General features: G+C 36.7%; 1 protein-coding gene across 1 annotated transcript in view; it reads left to right on the top strand.

Moving 5' to 3' along the window:
- The window catches only part of LOC148107335 (uncharacterized), a 41,790-nt gene that overhangs the window by 7,315 nt on the left and 12,451 nt on the right, over positions 1-22,024 (top strand). The window contains exon 5 of the mRNA XM_087858052.1: positions 425-442. Within this exon, the coding sequence (XP_087714178.1) occupies positions 425-442 (18 nt within the window). The remainder of the gene's footprint in view (positions 1-424; positions 443-22,024) is intronic.

Here is a 22,024-nt window from a genome sequence, read left to right as displayed (position 1 = left end):
ACCACCACCTGACTTCCATCTCCATTTACCACACAAAGCCAACGTGATCAATCCTTAGTAAATCCATTTCATGTTTTTTATTCTTCATTTCACCTCTGAATAATCTGGTTTGGTATCCACTCCTTCTTTCTTAAAGCACTCTTTTTCCTCTGACACCAGATTGGACTCTCCTTGTTTTCCCCCCAACTCTCTTGCCCTATAGCAGTCTCACTGTTACCCAGATCTTCTTCCTCTTTCTTAAATGCTTGTGTTCCTTAGAATTCTCTCATAAGACCTTTCACCTCCCAACATCTTCCACATCTGAAAGTCCAACTGTGCAATGTTCACTGCCATTATCTATTGCTCCAATGCAGTTCTACTGCAGGGCTGTAGTCCACATCGTTCTCTTTCATTCAGCATCTATTTAGGACTCATTATGTAACAGGCACAGTGATAGTACCAAGTGAAACAGACATGACACCTGTCCTCATGGAACTTCTTACAATCTCATAGGGGATACAGTGAGCAAAGAAATAAAATAATAAGTATATAATCCGCATTATTATAACTGTGGTTATGTCATACAGCATGGTGCTAAGTCTGAGAATTATAGGGGAGGCCAAATTTTATCTTATAAAACCTTACAAATCTCAATTTAACTTTTTTCTTCTACAATGTTAACCTCTCCATAGTCAGCAATTTTGGAAATTCTTGAAAGTCTGCCAGAACCAATTAACTAAAACAACATATACCACACAACAAATAAAATTCTTTTTACAATAAAATAACAGAGGACTCTACATGGAGAAGGAAAGGCCAGGTTTTGCAAAAAAAGTAGAAGGTCATGAACAAGATCCAAAGTTTAAATGCAATAATATCATACCATAAAGTATCTCATTTTCTCTTTCATTTGGATAGAAAAGTTACAACCCAGTGGCACCTGGGTGGCGCAGTCGTTAAGCATCTGCCTTCGGCTCAGGGCATGATCCCGGCATTCTGGGATAGAGTCCCACATCAGGCTCTTCCACTGGGAGCCTGCTTCTTCCTCTCCCACTCCCCCTGCTTGTGTTCCCTCTCTTGCTGGCTGTCTCTGTCAAATAAATAAATAAAATCTTTAAAAAAAAAAAAAAAGCAAAAAGAAAAAAAGAAAAGTTACAACCCAGAAAAGCAATTAACATGACTCCAGAGAGTTCTAAAATGAAGGAACATGAGATTTCCAAGATGCATCAACTCTTAAAATGACTTTTTATTCATAATGGTCTCATTTCTTCTGAAAATTCCTTGATTTCTCTTTACTGTTGCATCCTCTGGAAATTGCAAGAATAACATTTTTTTCTGATTTATAAATTTTCATTAAATTTTTTGTTATAGCTTTCTGTAAACAAGACAAAATTCATCTATTTATTTCCTTATGTGTCTGTTACAAAAGACCTGCACTACCCATCATTAGGTTCTTTTTTCAAATCCGCAGAGGGTGTGAACTACTTTTAATTACTATTGCCATTGTTCATTTCAACTGAGAAAAACCTCAACAATCATATTTCTCATTATTCCTCACTGTCGTGATGACTAAATGATACAAAATAATTGTACATATTAAGATAAATGTTATTCTATTTGTAGTTTAAAATTTCTGCCAATACTAAACCAGAACCCAATATGATATTCATAAACATAGGCAAAGATTTACATCCAATAAGCAAGAGAGAAGGGAAATTAAATGATCTAATTTCTTGTAAGGGCCCCAAATGGTATAAATTCACTGCAACAAGAAAATATACATTGAAATGGTCTCCAGGAAGACAACTCACTTCTCTAAGTTAACAGAGTAAGTTTTTCTCTATGAACACAAGAGGAATACCAGCAAAAGAAATAATTAGAATCAAAGCAACATATTAGGAAAAAATGTTTAGGAGGACAGAGCAATACCATTGTAGTTCAACAAAGCACTCTTTGGTTCTGTACAAAATTTCCAATGTTTGGGAGAGGTTCCCACACCAACCAGCAAGTCTGTGAACACCAGCAGGGTGTCCTACAATTCAACTCAATTCTGACACTCTGCCCTGAGATAGCATCAGATTACACAGATAAAGGGTTCAGTCCCCCAAGACTGCCCCTACATCAGATGCCAGTCAAAAGTCCAGGTTGTTACCTGTACATCTGACAGAACTGCTACAAATGGGAGGTTTCTACAAACCCTTCCTTAGGTTCAATTAATTTGCTTGACAGGCTCAGAAAACTCAGGAAACCTGTTTACTCACCAGATTACTAGTTTACTACAAAGAGTATTAAAGGATTCAAAGCAAAAGGCAGATAGATAAATAAATAGGGTGAAGTCACAAACAAAAGAGCATCTGTCCTCCTGGAGCTTGGAGCCCCGTATGGAGGTATGTGGAAGCATTCTGGTTTCTCAACCTGAAAAGCTCTCCAAAACCCCTCTGTTTGGGTTTTTATGAATGCTTCATTACAAAGACACGATTGACTAAATCATTAGCCACTGGTGATAGATTCAACCTCAACCCCTCCCCAGAAATCAAGGGGTGAGACTGAAACTTCCAACCTTCTATTCAAGGTTGGTTCCTCTGGCAACCAGCCCTTATCCTTAGGTGCTTTCCAAAAGACAGCTCATTAACATAAACCTAGTTATGCTGGAATGGGGTTTATTGTGACTAGCAAGACACCCATTTCATTTTTACAGCACTGAAGTGTTTTCAGGAACTGAGGACAAGAGAAATATTATAACAAATTCATAACAAATTTATAATTATACATAAAATAATAATAAATATTATAACAGAAGATGCTTCCATTGCTCTTATAGCTCAAGAGGGGTTTGGGGAGCCAAGAAACTGATGAGCTAGGAGCTGGGGATGAGGAACAAATAACATACATATTTTTTTAAGATATAACTGACATGCAACATTAGATTAGTTTCAGGTGTACAAAGTAATGATTTGAGGGGCGCCTGGGTGGCTCAGTCGTTAAGCGTCTGCCTTCGGCTCAGGGTGTGATCCTGGCGTTCTGGGATCGAGTCCCATATCAGGTTCCTCCGCTGGGAGCCTGCTTCTTCCTCTCCCACTCCCCCTGCTTGGGTTCCCTCTCTCACTGGCTGTCTCTCTCTCTGTCAAATAAATAAATAAAATCTTAAAAAAAAAAAAAACAAAGTAATGATTTGATATGTGTATATTTTGTGAAATGATCACCACAGTAAGTCTAGTTAACATCCATCACCAGAGATAGTTACAATTTTTTCCTTGTGATCCGAACTTCTGCAATCTACTCTCTTAGCAACTTGCAAATATGTGATAGAGTATTACTATCTTTTTAAAGATTTTTTAATTTTTATTTGAGAGAGAGCAAGCAAGTGAGAGAGAGAACATGAACCCAGACAGAGAGAAGCAGACTCCCTGCTGAACAGAGAGCCTGATGCAGGGCTCAATCCCCGGACCCTGAAATCATGATCTGAGCTGAAAGCAGATGCTTCCTGACTGAGCCACCCAGACACCCCATGATAGAGTATTAGTAATTTAAATACCAACTTAAGCTGCCATGTTGCACATTACATTCTCATGAAATATTTATTTTATAACTGGAAGTTTTTACCTTTTGATTTTCTTCATCCATTTTATCCATCCCCCATTCCCATCTCTGGCAACCACCAATCTGTTCTATGTATGGATGAGCTTGTTGTTTTGTTGTTATTTGCTTTTTTTTTTAGATTCCATATATAAGTGAGTTCATACCATATTTGTCTTTCTCTGTCTGCCTTATTTCATTTAGCATAAGCCCTCAAGGTCCATCCCTGTTGTATATACAATTTCTTAATAAACCATAATATGATAAGCACATACTCAGTTTGTTATTGACTAAAGGTCAAAGAACATGTACAGTTAATTCACACTACAGAAAATTGAAAGAATAAATATTTGGGGAAATATTAAATCTTAGTACTTATTTACAAATGAAAGTATAACTATTCAGATTTATGACTTAATGAAATTGTATGAGAATTGATAAAAATTAATATTAGTAAAGAAACAAGTGTGCATGGGTATTCCCTGAGGAAAGTGAAATGAGTCTAAATAAATAAATTATATGCCTGAACTCATGATTTAAAAGTTTTTATTTCCCCCAAAAAAATAAGACAAAGGAATTAGTTTGCAGTAATATATTTATAACTAAGTTGCATAATATAATTAATACCTAGGAAGAGTCTAGAGACCTAAATGTGGTAAATAGCTTATTAATATACTAATGTAATTTGTTAAAATAATTTCCAACAAATTTTTCCCTAATTAATATTTTTTAAACTAACCAATAAGTTAATTTTCTATATTTAAGTTATTGAATCTACAAATCTAAATAAAATTCTGTAATTGATTCTTACAGTGGTAATTTATTCTCAATTTTTCATGAAGTCCCTAATCTTTCTAAGTACTTTTTATGCATTCAAGAAGCATTTGCCCATGAATTTGTAGACCAAAACTTCATTGATTAATAAAAAGAATAAAAAGTAGGGGAAAAAAGTCATGGCCTAAATCACATATTCTTTTTCGAATAAGTGGATGGCAACTGACAAAGACCATAGGTAAGAAAAGTCAGAGTAAGAAATGAGAAAACTTTTATAAAAGGAGGAAAAGAGGAAAACAACAACAACAGCAACAGGCATTTGCCAGGCTTTGAAATCTTCACAAAGCACATGAGAGGTTAAAAAAGAATGAAGACCTATATAACATGTTTGTGTCTCAACAAATGTAATTACACAGATATATTCAATAAATGCATATCTAAACTATATAAAATCTGAACTGAAAGTTGATTTTTCAGAAATTCTGCAAAGAAATAGACAACTTTCAGGAAAGATGAGGGAGTAGGAGGATCCTAGACTTACCTTGTCTCATGGATACACCTAAGTTACACCCACATCAATATAAATAACCCAGCAAATGACCCAAAGACTGGAAGAACAGACTCTGCTGAATGTAGAGAAGAGGCCACATCAAAGAGACGAGGTCAGGGGCCAAACTGACTCATAGGACTGAGCCTGGGAGAGAGGGACACCACTGGAGTGGAGAGGAGAGAGGAAGACACCCCACACTAGGCACCCCAGACATGGGGGACCCACACTGGGAGATGAATCCCCATATTTGGCTTTGAAAACCAGGGGGCCTAACTTCACAAGTTCTTAAAATCCTTGGGACTTAACATCTAGAACTTTAAAAACCAGTGGGCTTGAGTCTGGGAAAGCCAGAGAGTGATAGGAAACTGAGTTCCTGCCTTAAAGAGACAACACAACAAATAGCCCTGCTGAGGTACAGCAGAGAAGCAGCAGTCTGAAAAATGCCTGGGCTATATGGAGGGTAGGTCTGTTTACTAATCTCAGAGTGTATGCTGGAGGGGCAGGGATATTTGGGACACTTCTCCAAGAACAAAATAGCTGGAAGGCTCCATTGCCGTCCCCTATCCCCCAGCCTAGATACATAGACACCTGTGGGAACCAGCACAGTCTGAACACTCTTCACCTCATTTGCTAACAGTGTGCACACCCCTGCACTCTTCAGCAGACACCACCTCTCCAGCCCCACCTCAGCCTCAGCAACTTTCCTGGAAAGCTGCAGGTCCCTTTGCACAATAGACCTGCATGGACCTTGCTGGTACTGCACACCCCACCTCTCCATTCTCCTGTGGATCCATTCTATCCAACACGCCTTTAGCCAGAGTCCATCCAAAGTGGTGTCACAAGTGTGGCAGTGTGCAAGCAGCCCCAGCAGAGGTCAGAACCACCCCAAAGTGACTCCTGCCCCAGGTATAAGGGAAGAAAACCACACACACCAGTTCTACTGCAGAGCCAGCAATGGGCTGCGGTGGACATATGATCTGATCTGACTGCAGGCCCCACCCGCCAATGAAAACTTCTCACAGGACAGCACAGAGAGAGCTCCCTGAAGTTTGGTGTAGCCATCACTCTGGAAAATGCCTGGTCTGATTCAATTCAAACCCAAGACAGTCCCAGACTGGCCAATTAACACAGGACCAAACTCTACCCACAGCAGGCAAAGAGACCCATTGCAGATGACTGGACTGAAGGCAAACATGGCTTAGCCACAAGAGTAGGGTGCAAACACTATACATAGGAGACAACCCAGAAGCATCAGGTTCTGAACAGGAGACAGTGCACTGCAGGGTACTACAGGACCTCTTCTTCCCAAGGCCACTACTTTTGGGAGCAGGAGATATAGCTAACTTTCCAAACACATAGAAACAGACACAGAGAATTAGACAAAATGCTATGAAAAATTATATGCCAACAAATTGGACAACCTAAAAGAAATGGATAAATTTTTAGGAACATACAACTTCTCAAAACTGAATCAAGAAGAAATAGAATATTTGAACAGACTAACTACCAGCAGTGAAATTGAATTAGTAATCAAAAAATTTCCAACAAACTGAAATCCAGGACCAGACAGCTTCATGGGTGAATTCTATCAAATTTTTTTAAAAGACTTATTTTTAAAAAGTCTATTTTTCTCAAATTATTCCAAAATACAGAGGAGGAAGGAAAGCTTCCACATTCATTCTATGAGGCCAGCATTACCCTGGCACCAAAACCAGATAAAGACACTACAAAAAAAGAGAACTACAGACCAATATCTCTGATGAACTTGGATACAAAGTCCTCAAAAAATATTAGCAAACCACATACAATGTATTAAAAAAGAAATTATTCTCCACAATCAGATGAGATTTATTCCTGGGATACAAAGTGGTTCAATATATACAAATCAATCAATATGGTACATCACATCAACAAGAGAAAGGATAAAAACTATATAATCTTTTCAATAAATGCAGAAAAAGCATTTGACAGAGTACAACATCCATTCATGATAAAAACCCTCAACAAAGTAGTTTTAGAAGGAATATACCTCAACATAATAAAAACCATATATGAAAAACCCACAGCTAACATCATGCTTAATGGGGAACAACTGAGAGCTTTTCCCGTAAGGTCAGGAACAAGACAAAGATGTCCACTCTCATGACTTTTATTCAACATAGTTCTGGAAATCCTAGCCAAAGCACTTAGACATGATAAAGGAATAAAAGGCATCCAAGTTGGTAAAGAAGTAAAATATTCACTATTTCCAGATGACATGATACTATATATATATTTTTAAAAAACCTAAAGATTCCACCATAAAATTACTAGAACTGAAAAATAAATTCAATAAGGTCATGGGATGCTAAATCAATATACAGAAATCTGTTGCATTTCTATACTACTAATGAAATTGTAGAAAAATAAATTAAGAAAACAGTTCCATTTACAATTACACCAAAAATAATAAAATGCCTAAGAATACATTTAACCAGGGAAGTGAAAGGCATGTAGTATCTGAGCATCTGAAAACTATAAAATATGGATGAAAGAAATTGAAGATGAGACAAAGAAATGGAAAAACATTCCATGCCCATGGATTGGCAAAACAAATATTGTGGTTTTTTTTAAAGATTTTATTTATTTATTTGACAGAGATAGAAACAGCCAGCGAGAGAGGGAACACAAGCAGGGGGAGTGGGAGAGGAAGAAGCAGGCTCACAGCGGAAGAGTCTGATGTGGGGCTCGATCCCAGAACGCCGGGATCACGCCCTGAGCCGAAGGCAGGCGCTTAACCGTTGAGCCACCCAGGCGCCCCAAAACAAATATTGTTAAAATGTGTGTGCTACCAGGGCCCCTGGATGGCTCAGTCATTCAGCGTCTGCCTTCAGCTCAGAGCCTGATCCCAGGGTCCTGGGATCGAGCCCACATCAGGCTCCATGCTCCGCTAGGAGCCTGCTTCTTTCTCTCCCGCTCCCCCTGCTTGTGTTCCCTCTCTCACTGGCTGTCTCTCTCTCTCTGTCAAATAAATAAATAAAATCTTAAAAAAAAAAAGAACTTTAAAAAAATAAATGTCTGAACTACCCAAAGCAGTTTACCCTTTTAATGTAATCCCCAATGAAATCCCAACATTTTTCACAGAACTAGAACAAATAACCCCCAGATTTATATGGAACCACAAAAGACTTGAAAGCCGAAACAATTCTGAAAAAGAACAAAACTGGCAAACTCACTATCTCAGATTTGAAGATATATTACAAAGCTGTAGTAACCGAAACAGTATGACACTGGCACAAAAATAGACACATCAGTGAAACAAAATACACAGGCCAGAAATAAGGTCAATTAATGTTCAACAAAGCAGGAAAGAAAACTCAATGGGAAAAAGACATTCTCTTCAACAAATGGTGTTGGGAAAACTGGACAGCTACCTGTGAAGAATGAAACTGGACCACTCTCTTACACCATAAACAAAGATAAAATCAAAATGGACTAATGTGAGACCTGAGACCAAGAAAATACTAGATGAGAATACAGGCAGTAACTTCTCTGACATGGGCCACAGCAACATTTTTCTAGATATATTTCCTGAGGCAAGGGAAACAAAAGCAAAAATAAACTATTGGAACCACATCAAAATAAAAAGCTTCTGCACAACAGAGGAAACAATCAACAAAACTAAAAGCCAACTTACTGAATGGGAGAAAATATTTTCAAATGACGTATCTGATAAAGGGTTAGTATCCAAAAAACATAAAGTAATTTTACATCTCAACACCAAAAAAACCCCCAAATAATCCAATTTAAAAAATGGACAGAAGGGGCTCCTGGGTGGCTCAGTCGTTAGGCGTCTGCCTTCGGCTCAGGGCGTGATCCCGGAGTCCTGGAATCGAGCCCCACATCAGGCTCCTCCACTGGGATCCTGCTTCTTCCTCTCCCACTCCCCCTGCCTATGTTCCCTCTCTCGCTGGCTGTCTCTCGCTCTGTCAAATAAATAAATAAAATCTTTAAAAAATGGACAGAAGATATGAATAGACATTTCTCCAAAGAAGACATCCAGATGGCCAACAGACACATGAAAAAATGCTCAACATCACTCATCATCAGGGAAATACAAATCAAAACCACACTGAGATACCACCTTACACCCTTCAGAATGGAAAAAAACAAACAAAAAAAAAAAAAAAGAAAGAAAATTGCTCATGAAGATGTGGAGAAAAAAGAATCTTCATGCATTGTTTGGGAATGGAAACTGGTGCAGCCACTCTGGAAAACAGTATGGAAGTTACTCAAAAAACTAAAAATTGAATTACCATATCCTCCAGTAATTCCACTACTGAATATTTATCCAAAGAATATGAAAACACTAATCCAAAAGATATATGCAACCCTATATTTATTGCACCATTATTTATAATAGTCAATTTATGGAAGCAGTCCTAGTGTTCATTGATAAATGAATGGATAAAGAAGATGTGGTGTGTATATATGTGTAGACAGATATATAGATATATATATAGATAGATAGATAGATATATATAGATAGATAGATATATATAAACACATACAATGGAATATTACTCAGCCATAAAACAAATGAAACTTTGCCATTTGCAACATGGATGGAGCTAAAGGGCATAATGCCAAGTGAAATAAGTCAGAGAAAAACAAATACCATATGATTTCATTCATATGTGGAATTTTTAAAAAAAGGAGAAAAAAAGGCAATTAATAAACAAAGAAAAAAAGAAACAAACAAACAAAAAACAGGTTCCTAACTATAGAGAACAAACTGATGTTTACCAGAAGGGAGGTGGCTAGGAGGATGGGTGAAATAGGTAGAGGGACTTAAGAGTACATTTATTTTGATGGGCACTGAGTAATATATAGAATTGTTGAAACACTCTATCGTACACCTGAAACTAATAAAACACTGTATGTTAACTATCCTGAAATTAAAAATGTAGAAAAAAAGAGGTAAAAATAAAAAATAATTTTAAAACATTTCCTCAGTTGGAGGAACAGCATTAATATACAGACTTAACAAATCACTATGTTTTACACCTGAAACTAATGTAACATTGTGTGTCAACTGTGTTTCAATATAAACAAGCAAACAAACAAGTTCTTCACTTAGAAGGGGTGTTACACTGGGGATGTCACAGCAACTGAGTAACTACTAAGGTCCTGCTTTCTTTCTAACACCAGAACTGAGCATCTGACACACTTTCTAAGTGACCACTTTGTCAGGAACTACAGCATCAAAGTAATTGATACAGAAGTTCTTTGGGAAACAAACTGAGGGCTTCGGAGGGGAGGGGGAGGGGGGAATGGGATAGGCTGGTGATGGGTATTAAGGAGGGCACGTATTGCATGGTGCACTGGCTGTTATACACAAGTAATGAATCATGGAACTTTACATCAAAAACTAAGGATGTACTGTATGGTGATTAACGTAAAAAATTATTATTAAAAAAATAATAAAAAAAATAAAGAATAAAAAAAGAAGTTCTTATGCTTATATTTTTTGATTAAAAGATTATCTTGTGTAAGACTAATAGGGGGAAATATGTTGTACCCATAATTGCCTAACAAAACTTTCATTTCTTGTATTTCAGCAAGAGCTACACCACTTCCCAGTAAGTAACACTAGGATATTTATAATTATGTTATATATTGGATTATTACAGTGTACATGAGACTATTATTAGCTTTGCTGGTTGTCATTTTCCGTAGGGGATAAATTAATAATTTTACTAAATTTCTGGAAATTAAACACCTAATTGTAGAAAGAATAACCTACAAAGTGGGGTGCCTGGGTGGCTCAGTCGTTAAGCATCTGCCTTCGGCTCAGGGTGTGATCTCAGAGTCCTGGGATAGAGCCCCACATTGGGCTCCCTGCTCCGCTGGGAGCCTGCTTCTTCCTCTCCCACTCCCCCTGCTTGTGTTCCCTCTCTCGCTGGCTGTCTTTCTCTCTGTCAAATAAATAAATAAAATCTTTTAAAAAAAAAGAATAACCTACAAAGGATATTATCAATCCTAATCAAATAAGTTAATAGTAACACATAGTAATATTTTACTCAGGGGAAAAACACATACTAAAGTTTTAAGTTAAGTGAATTAAAGCGTAACAAGGAAAATAGAAAAGTAAAAGGGTATAATATGAGGGAAGAAGTTTTTAAATAACAAGCAAAGCTAATACTCGGTACCTGGAGGTGCTACTGGAGAATGTCACCAGCTATTCATGCATGTGTCTCTATTGACTCATAGCTGCCAGTCTCAGGTGTTTACTCAAAGCTGGTCACAGTAACTTTCCCTCATCCACTTGCACTCCCATTCTCCAAAGAAACTATTGAAACTTACTCATGATGCAAATGAAAGTAAAATTCCTTCACACCTCTCACTCTCCACAGAGGCTATGCATCATATTGGAAAGATTAAAAAAAAAAAAGTCACACATAATCCTCAGGTTTCTGCCACCAAATAACAAGTATTCCTAAGAGAAATCATACACCCAGTTCCAAACCACCTCAATAAAGCAAATATTGCAACAAAACAAGTCAAATGAATTTTTTGGTTTCTCCGTGCATGTAAAAGTTATGTTTACACTATAGTCTATTATATGTGCGATAGCATTATGTCTAAAAAATACACATAACCTAATTTTAAAAATACTTTATTGCTTAAAAAAAAAATCCTAACCACCATCGTGCTTTCAGCAAGATACAATCTTTTTGCTGGTAGAGGACCTTGCCTCAATGTTGATGGCTGCTGACCGGTTATAGAGTTGTGGTTGCTGAAGTTTGAGGTGGTTGTAGCAACTCCTTAAAATAGACAGCATTGAAGTCTGAAGCATCAATTGACTCCTCCTTTCACGAATGATTTCTCTGTAGCACGCAATGCCGTTCAATAGCATTTTACCCACAGTAAAACTTCCTTCAGAATTGAAGTCAATCTTCTCAACCCCTGCCACTGCTTTAAAATCATCTAAGTTTATGTAATATTCTAAATCCTTTTTTGTCATTTCAACAGTTTTCACAGCATCTTCACCAGGAAGATCCATCTCAAGAAACCACTTTCTTTGCTCATCCATAAGAAATAACTCATGTACTAAAGTTTTATCATAAGATTGCAGCAATTCAGTCATATCCTCAGGCTCCACTTCTAATTTTAGTTCTCTTACTATTTCCACCATATCTGCTGGTACCTCCTCCACTGGCACCTTGAATCTCAATGTGTACAAAACACAGTATCTGTGAAGTGTACTAAAGTAAAGCTCAATAAAATGAGGTGTGCCTGTAATCTGTAGGTGAAAGCCTTCCATTAATCTTCCCTTTTTCTACAATGATAGTCATGTCTCTTCTATTAAGATCAACTCCTCCCCCCAGGATCTGGATTCCATGACTTCTTATCAATTCTGGGAGCTCTCTCCATCATTCATCCCACTCTGTTGAATCTTAATTCTGCCCCTCTTTATTATATCCTACCCATTAGTATCATATGTCCATATTACTTTTGTACATTTAAAATCCTCTGGTGATGCCACCATGGCATCCATCATGTAGTAAGTTGGACTGTATACTTAAATCTACAACTATCATGGGGTACCTGGGTGGCTCAGTCAGTTAAGTGTCCGACTCTTGGTTTCAGCTCAGGTCATGATCTTGAGGTCATGGGATTGAGCCCCCCATTGGGCTCCATACTCAGCATGGAGTCTACTTATTTCTCTTCCTCTGCTCCTCCTCCTGCTCTCTCTCTCTCTCTCTCACATAAATAAATAAATAAATAAATAAATAAATAAATAAAACTTTAAAAAAATAAATCTACTACTATCACTTTAAAATATGTAGTGTTGGGACCCCTGGGTGGCTCAGTTGGTTAAGCATCTGCCTTCCGCTTGGGTCATGATCCCAGGGTCCTGGGATCAAGTCCCACATTGGGCTCCTTGCTCAGCAGGGAGCCTGCTTCTCCCTCTGCCTGCCACTCTCCCTGCTTATGCTCTCTCTGTCTCTGTCTCTCTCTCAGACAAATACATAAAATATTCAAAAAATATGTAGTGTTGTTTGGAGATCATAAGTGTTGTCACTCATTAAAAAAAAAAAAGCTTGTGGATGAAGCAATAGTCCATTCCCTATTTTTTTCACTTATCACTTTATTTTTATGACCTATTTATATCACTTTATAATCACCTTGTTAGTTGCTTGAAACTGTATTTCCAAAAATGTATCCTTGGATTCATTAGTTGCTTCTAAGTACTGCATACTATTCACTGCCCAGTATACACCAGCCACAACGTATTTTTTCACTCCCTTCACAACACCTGGCATGGTCACTACAACTGTCAGCTCAAATCAATGATCTAGTGTATGTTCTCTTTAGATATTGTAAGTTATTTCTCTAGAAGTTATAACTGGGAGTAATACGACTGATGAGATGTACAGATACTTAATTTCATTCCTAGATTGCTTTCCAGAACTAGAGTAACAATCTACACCCTCACCAGTTGTCGGGGGAATGTTCCCTTCACCTCACATCCTGTACAGCACTTTGTTTTATCTCTCATCCTAATTTTGCCCATTCTGGTTGGTACAACAAAGCTCTTTGTTGTTATTTTAATTTGCTTTTTGGTGTCTACTGGTGAGTTCATGTATATAACCTTTCAGGCTTTACTTTTCTAAGTTCCCTATTCATACCCTCTGCCCATTTTTTTTTTCAATTCAGGTTCCCATCTCTTATTACTTCACAGGCATTTCTTCTATATTGTGGATATTAATCTTTCATGACTTTTATACTTTGAAAATACCTTTTCTCAATTTGCTGTATGTCTGTGAACTTTGTCTATCGTCTTCTTGGTTAAAAAGAAACACAATTTCACTGTAATCAAATACACTTGTTTCTCACATTCTGTGTTTTGCGGATTCTAAGGAGACCTTCCCTTGACACAAGACCATTGGAGGTGTTTTCCAGCATTTTATTTTATTTTATAAGATCTAAAGTTTTGTCTTCACATTAAGATTTTAACATACCTGTTAATGCTCTTCTACACAGTTCTGGCCCCTAAAGACAAACCTCCCAGCACACCAAGCTATCTTCCATTAAAGGAGATCTTAATAGTTTCTAAAGAGTTTTGATACCTTATTGATTGAGTGCTCCTTTAGTCTGAATGTCCACCACATTGATGAAACTATTTGTTAATGTGCCTGAATCCTTTACTTAACTGTGAAGTCTGCAAGTACAGGCACAGTGTTCCTTTGTTCATTTCTTCATCCCCAGTATATATTATACTACCATATAAAACATGGCAGACCCTTAAGCATTTGTTTTATAAAAGGAAGAAAATTATACTCTTTTCATTTGTCTATAAATATCAGAAAGAGATAGAATAATGTGGAATCAAACCTGGATTCCCAGAACAGATCTGCCACCTTCTTGGTCTGTGACTAAAGACTGGTTAACAATCCTCTCTAGTTTGAAAGAATGCCAGAAAGCAGAAAAGAACAGAACAGAAAGAAGGAGAGAGATAAGTTAAAAATCATGTACATGATCCCAGGGTCATGAGATTGAGACCCACATTGCACTCTGACTTGGGTGTGGAGTCTGCTTAAGATTCTCTCTCTCCCTCTGCCCTTCCCCCTACACTGGCTTTCTCTGTCTCTCTCAAAAAATAAATAAATAAAAGAAAAAAACATGTACAGAAAAAGTGTCAGAGAAGTAAAATTCAAGAAGGAGATTTGAAGGTCAAGGATTAAAATGTCAAAGAAGTAAACATGGAGCTGGAGAGAAGAGTGGGGATAAAATAACAATGTTAGAGGTAAGGGTTTTGGAGCCAGGCTGCTAGGGTTCAAATCCAATTAAGAGCTGGAGAACTTTAGACAATTTACTTCATCAGTGAAATGCAGACAATAGTGATCACTATATAAGCTTACACTGAAAACGGAAGTCAAAATATCAGATCCCAAGTATAAAGAACTTCATTATGACAATGAGAAGCCCTGGGTCCTGGGGGGTAATAAAGCAACTTAAAATGATACAGGAGGTAGTAAATGCCATTTGGAGAGAAGCATCTGGGATGTTATTGAGACAGGATAGTATATACTTCATGAAAGTCAGGCAATGTCTTTCTCTAAGTCTGTATCAGAGAGAGAATCATTCACCAAAATTTTGTAAACTGAATGTCCTCAAGTTTGCTCTCAGTATCATCTTCCTCTGATTCTGTGTTGGGTTTAAAGACTGGTATCAGGAAGGAGGTGTTGGTGTCAGAAGGAAAGAAGTCTGGAGAAGGGTATAAGGCCCATTATGAAGGCTTCATAAGTCATACTAGGAGTTTCAGTCTTGGAAGAAGTTTTCAAAGAATACATGAACAGAATTGCATTTTAGAAAAATGAGTCTGAAAACAATGTGATAACAGGGCCCAGAGGGCAGCCACTTCTATGATTAGATGATCACTTCACATTGAAAGCTGCTCTCATGGACAATTAAGTGGGGTCTGACATGGAACCAGGTTTCATGTTTGAGATGGGAAAGGGGTGGAATTAAAGGGGAATATCCTGGCAAGCATAAGCCAAAGATACTAACGAGTTCAGCAGAGGGATGTAAAATCTCCCTTAGGAAGACTGTCATAAAAAACCATTTTCAAAGTGCCAGGGGAAAAAAAACACCTAATTTTTATACTTTTTAACTATATGTTATGAACAGCTGGAGCACCTAAAAGAAAGTTGTTTTTAGATTATAAATTCTAATTTTCTCTGCAAAGAAAAGCACTGATTAATAGAATGAATATAGACTTAAAAACATGTAATTATCCTATAGATATCTATAATAGCCTGATAATAATAAACAGGGCAGATTTCCCATTTAAATGTATTTTATGCAAAAAAAAAAAAAAAGGAAAAGATGAAGGAGTGAGAAGACAAATGGAAGAAGAAAACTTTAAGTTATGCTTCCATGTAGGAGAGCCTGAATTTCAACTCCCTTTTGAAGAGTGCTGAGCAAACTCAGCTTTGCTCTATGAAGTAACCTGGGGTCTGATTTCAGAATGGAAGCATAGCTACCTGTGCATAGGCATTTCTAAACTAAGAGATCAGGATATTATCATCTTCATGTCTTTGAAATACTGCTAATTTTCCTATTTGTATTTCCACTCAACTGAATAGTAAACTGGAGGTACAAAAATATGCATTTATGGATTCAATGAAACTATTTTCATTTGAATTTTAACTTTTCCTTAAATAGAAGTGAAACATTTCTGTGCACACCCTAAAGCTTAAGCTGACGCCTCTGGTTAGAAGCTCCTAAAGATAGAGAGTCTCTCACTCAGAGCTAGATCCTGTATGTTGGGTACAGTGCCTGGAACACAATGGATGGTTGACAAATGTTTCTTGAATGAACACTGAGAGAATGAAGGAAAGAAGGAACAGAAGATTATCAATATTAATAATCTTCAATATGTGCCAAAGAGACCTCAAATAGTGGTGTTTTTCTGTTGGGAGAATCAGTGTTACTCATTGGCTCCCTTGATGTTTTTTCCTCAAAGTACATTTTGGTCTTCTATACTATCTAAAGGCTGCCATTTCCAGCCTTTGGAAAACTCTTCAAATTGCTTTGAAATATGTAGATTACTGATAATTTTTAGAAAGCACATATTCCTCGTTAATAGAAAAATACATATATTCATTGTGGTGTATAACATACCAGGGAAAATGTGTTAAGCCTATTTGTAAGCAATGTATTGATTTTCCACTCTGTAATACATGTACCGAATAATAATGATGATGATGATGATGATGATGATGATGATGATGATGATAGTAATAATAAAATAATGCAAGTGGATCCCCAGGCTAAGACAGATAGCAGGAGCAGATTACATGAGGAAATCTGAGGGAATTAAATGATGGTAAGAAAGTTCAAATGCTGAAAAATTCTACTTCATAAATAGTTCAACTACAAATGAAGTAGTTAAATGGCTAAAATATATGAAAAACATGTAGAATAAGTGCTATTTTCTGTCTTTCCTCCAAACCCATCAATATTGCCAGATTGCTTTAGAAATACAAATAGGATTGATTTGGTGCTCTGTAAATGTCCCATTTTAAAAAATTCTTTCTGGAAAAAATATGGTAGGAAACTGTATATTATGTCAAAAAAAATCCTATTATTCTTGGTTTTGTTTTTTAGGATCAACTCCAGTACTCACAAGTAAGTTCCTTTATATCTCTTATTTCTAGTATATGTCAATCTCCTATAGAATCCAGGGAACTCTTCACAAAATGCCTGTTTCAATTCAGGCTCTCTATTTCAACTCAGTCTCACATATCTGTCTCCTTTCAATTCTTTTTTATCCAGAAGTCCACAGTTCATTGAGAAATTTTTACAAAGTGAAATGTTTAAATCACTAACTGAAACAAGAAATAACAGAACCATTTCCTAATATTTAATATGGTTTATATGTATGTTTAAAAAAGAACAGAGGCAAAAAATTAACTTAAAAAGAAGATAACTGAAAGAAATTCATTGATGAATTTAAGGAAATTTGGTTTAAAGTAAGACAACGGTTATAATCCTTCAGGGGTTTTAATTTCCAACAAGATGGTGAGTGACAAAAGGTGGTTGTTGAGGAGGAGTGATAGACCCCTGCCCAACCCTCTTAAGTTCTATCTGTGCCAGGACTAAAACCTCCATGCACATGTCATAGATGATTTGGTGGCCCTGGGATCCAGACCACTGATGTTCTTGGGAAAAGATTATCAACATTAAATATATACCATGTACAAAAAGAAAACTTTAAAATGAAACTTTACGGAAGTCTGTAGTAATGACTAATAATTTCCCTTTCAATTGTCTTAGTGTAAAAATACCTTGGTCTCAAGCAATGTTAAGAGACTAGTATTACCATTTATGCAGGGGAAATGAGAGCTTATCATTCTCTCTTCTTGCTGTGAGAATAGAGTCGTTTTTGAAAAATTTCATCCTTGTGATTAAAAGGAAAATTAACATGAAGGGAAACGATGCTGGGGCACCTGCCTGGCTCAGTTGGTGGAGAGTGTGACTCTTAATCTCAGTGTGAATCTGAGTCCCATGTTAGTTATAGAGATAACTTAATAAAATCTTTTTAAAATGGGGGGTAGGGGAGCTCACAAAATAATTTGTTTATCACAGAATTGGTATTTATCTTGAAAAACAATAGTCAGAGATTTAAATATGAACGGGAAGGTAGAAGAGAAGAAAATAAGAAACAGAGATGTGGCAGAGCGAAGAAAGGAGAGATTTGGTAGTGTGTAAATATCAATCTACTGAAAGCTTTCAATTCTGGACTCAGGAAAGAAGTGAAAAACTAGAATGGGTTCCATCTACTCAACTGTCCCTGGAGGCCTACCAAATTCAGGGTTCAGAAAATCCAAAAAACAAAAGTCATTCTTAAAATAAGAGTATTCAACCCATGGCATATTTCAATATAACTGAGAGAGTTTGTTATTTCTTAGAAAAAGAATTTATGGTCTAAATCGTGACTCAGTCACTGATCCAGAATCTGTAATCTAAATTATTTCTTTAGTTTATTTCAGCTATATGTTTACAGACTCCTGGTAAGTTTGAAAAATGTTCTAAAAAGCATAAACAAATTAAAAAGACAGAAATATTTAAAAATAAATGAGCTGAATATATAGGAAGAAAAACAAAGAGAAAAATGATTTTTTTTTAAGTAAAATGATGTCACAGCAAACCAATCCACTGAAGGATATCAGTGCTCCATACTGAATGGCCATCCCACAACCCACCACTGCTACAATGAGAGGACATGATTCATACAAAAGGGATGTTAATCTTTCATCATCCCCAATCTAAAAAGCTCACTTTTAATGCTCTTTTTCTAAGACTATAAAGTAGGAATAAATTTTCATATGGGGAAATTTTTTTAATATGTTGTTCTTGTTTCTTTCTGTCAATGTCTTTACTATCCATTGGTATGTTTTCTTCCTATTTGTGAATTCCACTACCCGAAGATATTCTGAGGGTTCTGGGAAAATTTCTGATATGATTATTTTTACTTTTACCTTGAGACTGTTGTATTTATCCAATATTCCCTTAGTTTATGATGGTTCCTGAAAGGAGAGCCATCACTTATCCAAAAGAGTAAATAAAAGACAAATATTTCCTGAGAATGATTTTAAGAGGTTATCAAGAGTAACTAACAAAAATTGCAGCAGAATCTATAAGAGAAGTAAAAAACTTGGACTAGGAAATGGGAAAAATGGAGGAGTTAAGAAAACGAAGATGCACAAAAGACAAGTTAATCTAAATGGCTTCAAAGTCTCAAAACAGCCAAGAAAATAGAATTTGGAACAGGCTTTCCTCTCTTCCTTCTTCCTCAAGCTTTACTCTGAATAAATTTGTAGCATTTCAGACAAAAAACATGCAGTAAAATTGAGAGTAATCTATCACTAGAAATTATTCAAAAACTCAAACCAAGACACCCTGAAACATTTATTGGTATATTGACTTCAGAAAAATATGCTAAATGAAATAAGTCAAGCAGAGAAAGACAATTATCATATGGTTTCACTCATTTGTGGAACATGAGGAAAAGCAGGGACATCGGTAGGAAAAGGAAGGGAAGAATGAAGGGGGGGTAAACAGAAGGGGGAATGAACCATGAGAGGCTATGGACTCTGGGAAACAAACTGAGGGCTTCAGAGGGGAGGGAGTGGGGGATTGGGATAGGCCAGTGATGGGTATTAGGGAGGGCACATATTAAATGGAGCACTGGGTATTATATGCAAACATTGAATCATGGAGCACTACATCAAAAACTAATGATGTACTGTATGGTCACTAACATAACATAATAATAATAAAAATATGTCATAAAACACAGAGATAATTTTTCTCATTAAATATTATATTATTGTTGTTCTTTAAAGTTCCTGAGGAAACCGTCACTTCTAACACAATAATTTTGATCTCGTATTTAACCTTTTATCTTCTTGCTGTCAACATATAGTTTAGTTAAAAATATTATGTAAAAGGCAATTCCCCAGATTAATGGAAAAAATAAATGCCTATATCTGAGACAATCATTGCCAATGTTTAAATAGTTTAACAACATTAGTAAACAGATTGTACAAACCAAAAAAAGTAGAGATATAAATAATGATGAAGAAATAGGGGAAAGGAGACAAGGAGAAAAATGAATGAAAGAAAGCAAAAAAAAAAAAAGTGTTGGGGGGGATAGGGTTTCAGCCATAGGATTAAGTAAAAGAAAAAAAGACTAAAGTGGGCCTTCTTCTCTCCACTACACTGATGGGAACATGAGAATAAAGAGAGGAATCCTGTTTTCACATCCTGTCTGACTTAGTTTAAGGTGCTATAACAAAGTACCATAGATCAGGTGGCTTACAAACAACAAAAAATTTATTTCTCACCGTTCTGAAGGCTGGAAGTCTGGTATCAGGGTGTTAGCATGGTCAGGTTCTGGTGAGAGTCCTTCTCCAGTTTGCAGACTGCCATCTCCTTATTGTAGCAGAAAACAGGGAAGACCTTTCTCTGGGGTCCCTTTTATAAGGGCAGTAATACCATTCATTCATAAGGATGCCACCCTCGTGGTCTCATTACCTCCTAAAGGCCCCACCTCCACCTACCATCACATTGGGGATTAGGGTTCAACATATGAATTTGGGAGGGACACAAACATCAAGTCCATTGTATCATCTTATTGTGGCCAAAAACATAAATAAATAAGGGGTAGGTACTGCTTCATGGTCTCATTTCTGATACTACCCTATGAGGATGAACTAGATTCTTGACCCAAGAGACTATTTATTTATTTTTATTTTATTTTTTATTTCCATGTTTAATTTATTTTATTTATTTTTTAGATGTAGATTTTATTTTATTTTTTACTTTTTTTATTATGTTCTGTTAGTCACCATACAGTACATCATTAGTTCCTGATATAGTGCAGGACACCCAGTGCTCCTTGCAATACATGCCCTCCTTAACACCCATCACTGGGATAACCCATCCCCCCATCCCCCTCCCCTCTGAAACCCTTAGTTTGTTTTGCAGAGTCCAGAGTCTCTCATGGTTCATCTCCCTCTCTGATTCCTCCCCCCTTCATTTTTTCCTTCCTTTTCCTAATGTCCTCCATGTTATTCCTTATGTTCCACATATAAGTGAAACCATATGATAATTGTCTTTCTCTGGTTGACTTATTTCACTTAGCATAATCCCCTCCAGTTCCATCCATGTCGATGCAAATGGTGGATATTCATTCTTTCTGATGGCTGAGTAATATTCCATTGTATATATGGACCACATCTTCTTTATCTATTCATCTGTTGAAGGGCATCTCGGCTCCTTCCACAGTCTGGCTATTGTGGATGCTGTTGCTATGAACATTGGGGTGCATGTGCCCCTTTTTTTCACTATATCTGTATCTTTGGGGTAAATACCCAGTAGTGCAATACCAGTGCATTTTTCAAAGAGCTGGAACAAACAGTCCTAAAATTTGTATGGAACCAGAAAAGACCCCAAATCACCAAGGAAATGTTGAAAAAGAAAAACAAACCTGGGGGCATCACATTGCCTGATTTGAAGCTATATTACAAAGCTGTGATCACCAAGATGGTACTGGCACAAAAACAGACACACAGAGCAATGGAACAGAATAAAGAGCCCAGTTATGGACCTTCAACTCTATGATCAACTAATCCTTGAGAAATCGAGAGACTATTTAAATTATTATTTTTGTCTGTATTTTTTCCCTGCCCCAGTGTCCTCAGTGTCTTCTGGTAAGTGGATTATTTCTCAATTCCATTGTCCATAGGTCACCCATCCATTCTTCTGTGTTCATTGTTTTTATTTCTAACTCTGTTGGAACTTGAGGTTCATTTTCTCTTCCCTCAACTCCTTATTTCCTTAAAGTGCAGAGAAGTGATCTCCTGTGACTTGTTAAAAAGTCATTAACAGAAAGTAATAAATTTAGCATCAGAGTTTACAGAAGAAGATGAGGGACAAAAGAAGAAAAGATGTTTTTTAAATTAAATAGGATTCGTGAAATTCAAGGCAGCAAATTTAGCTTTTATCAGTTTCTGATAGATTTCCAATTCTAATAAGAATGAGAGAAAATGGAGCATTTCCCCTCCATTTTCCCTTTCTAAAGTCTCA

Source organism: Ursus americanus, chromosome 32 (assembly GCF_024610735.1).
Source record: "Ursus americanus isolate L20-20 chromosome 32, mUrsAme1.1.p, whole genome shotgun sequence".
NCBI classification, from domain to species: Eukaryota; Metazoa; Chordata; class Mammalia; order Carnivora; family Ursidae; genus Ursus; species Ursus americanus.
This window is presented reverse-complemented; position numbering and strand designations above follow the sequence as displayed.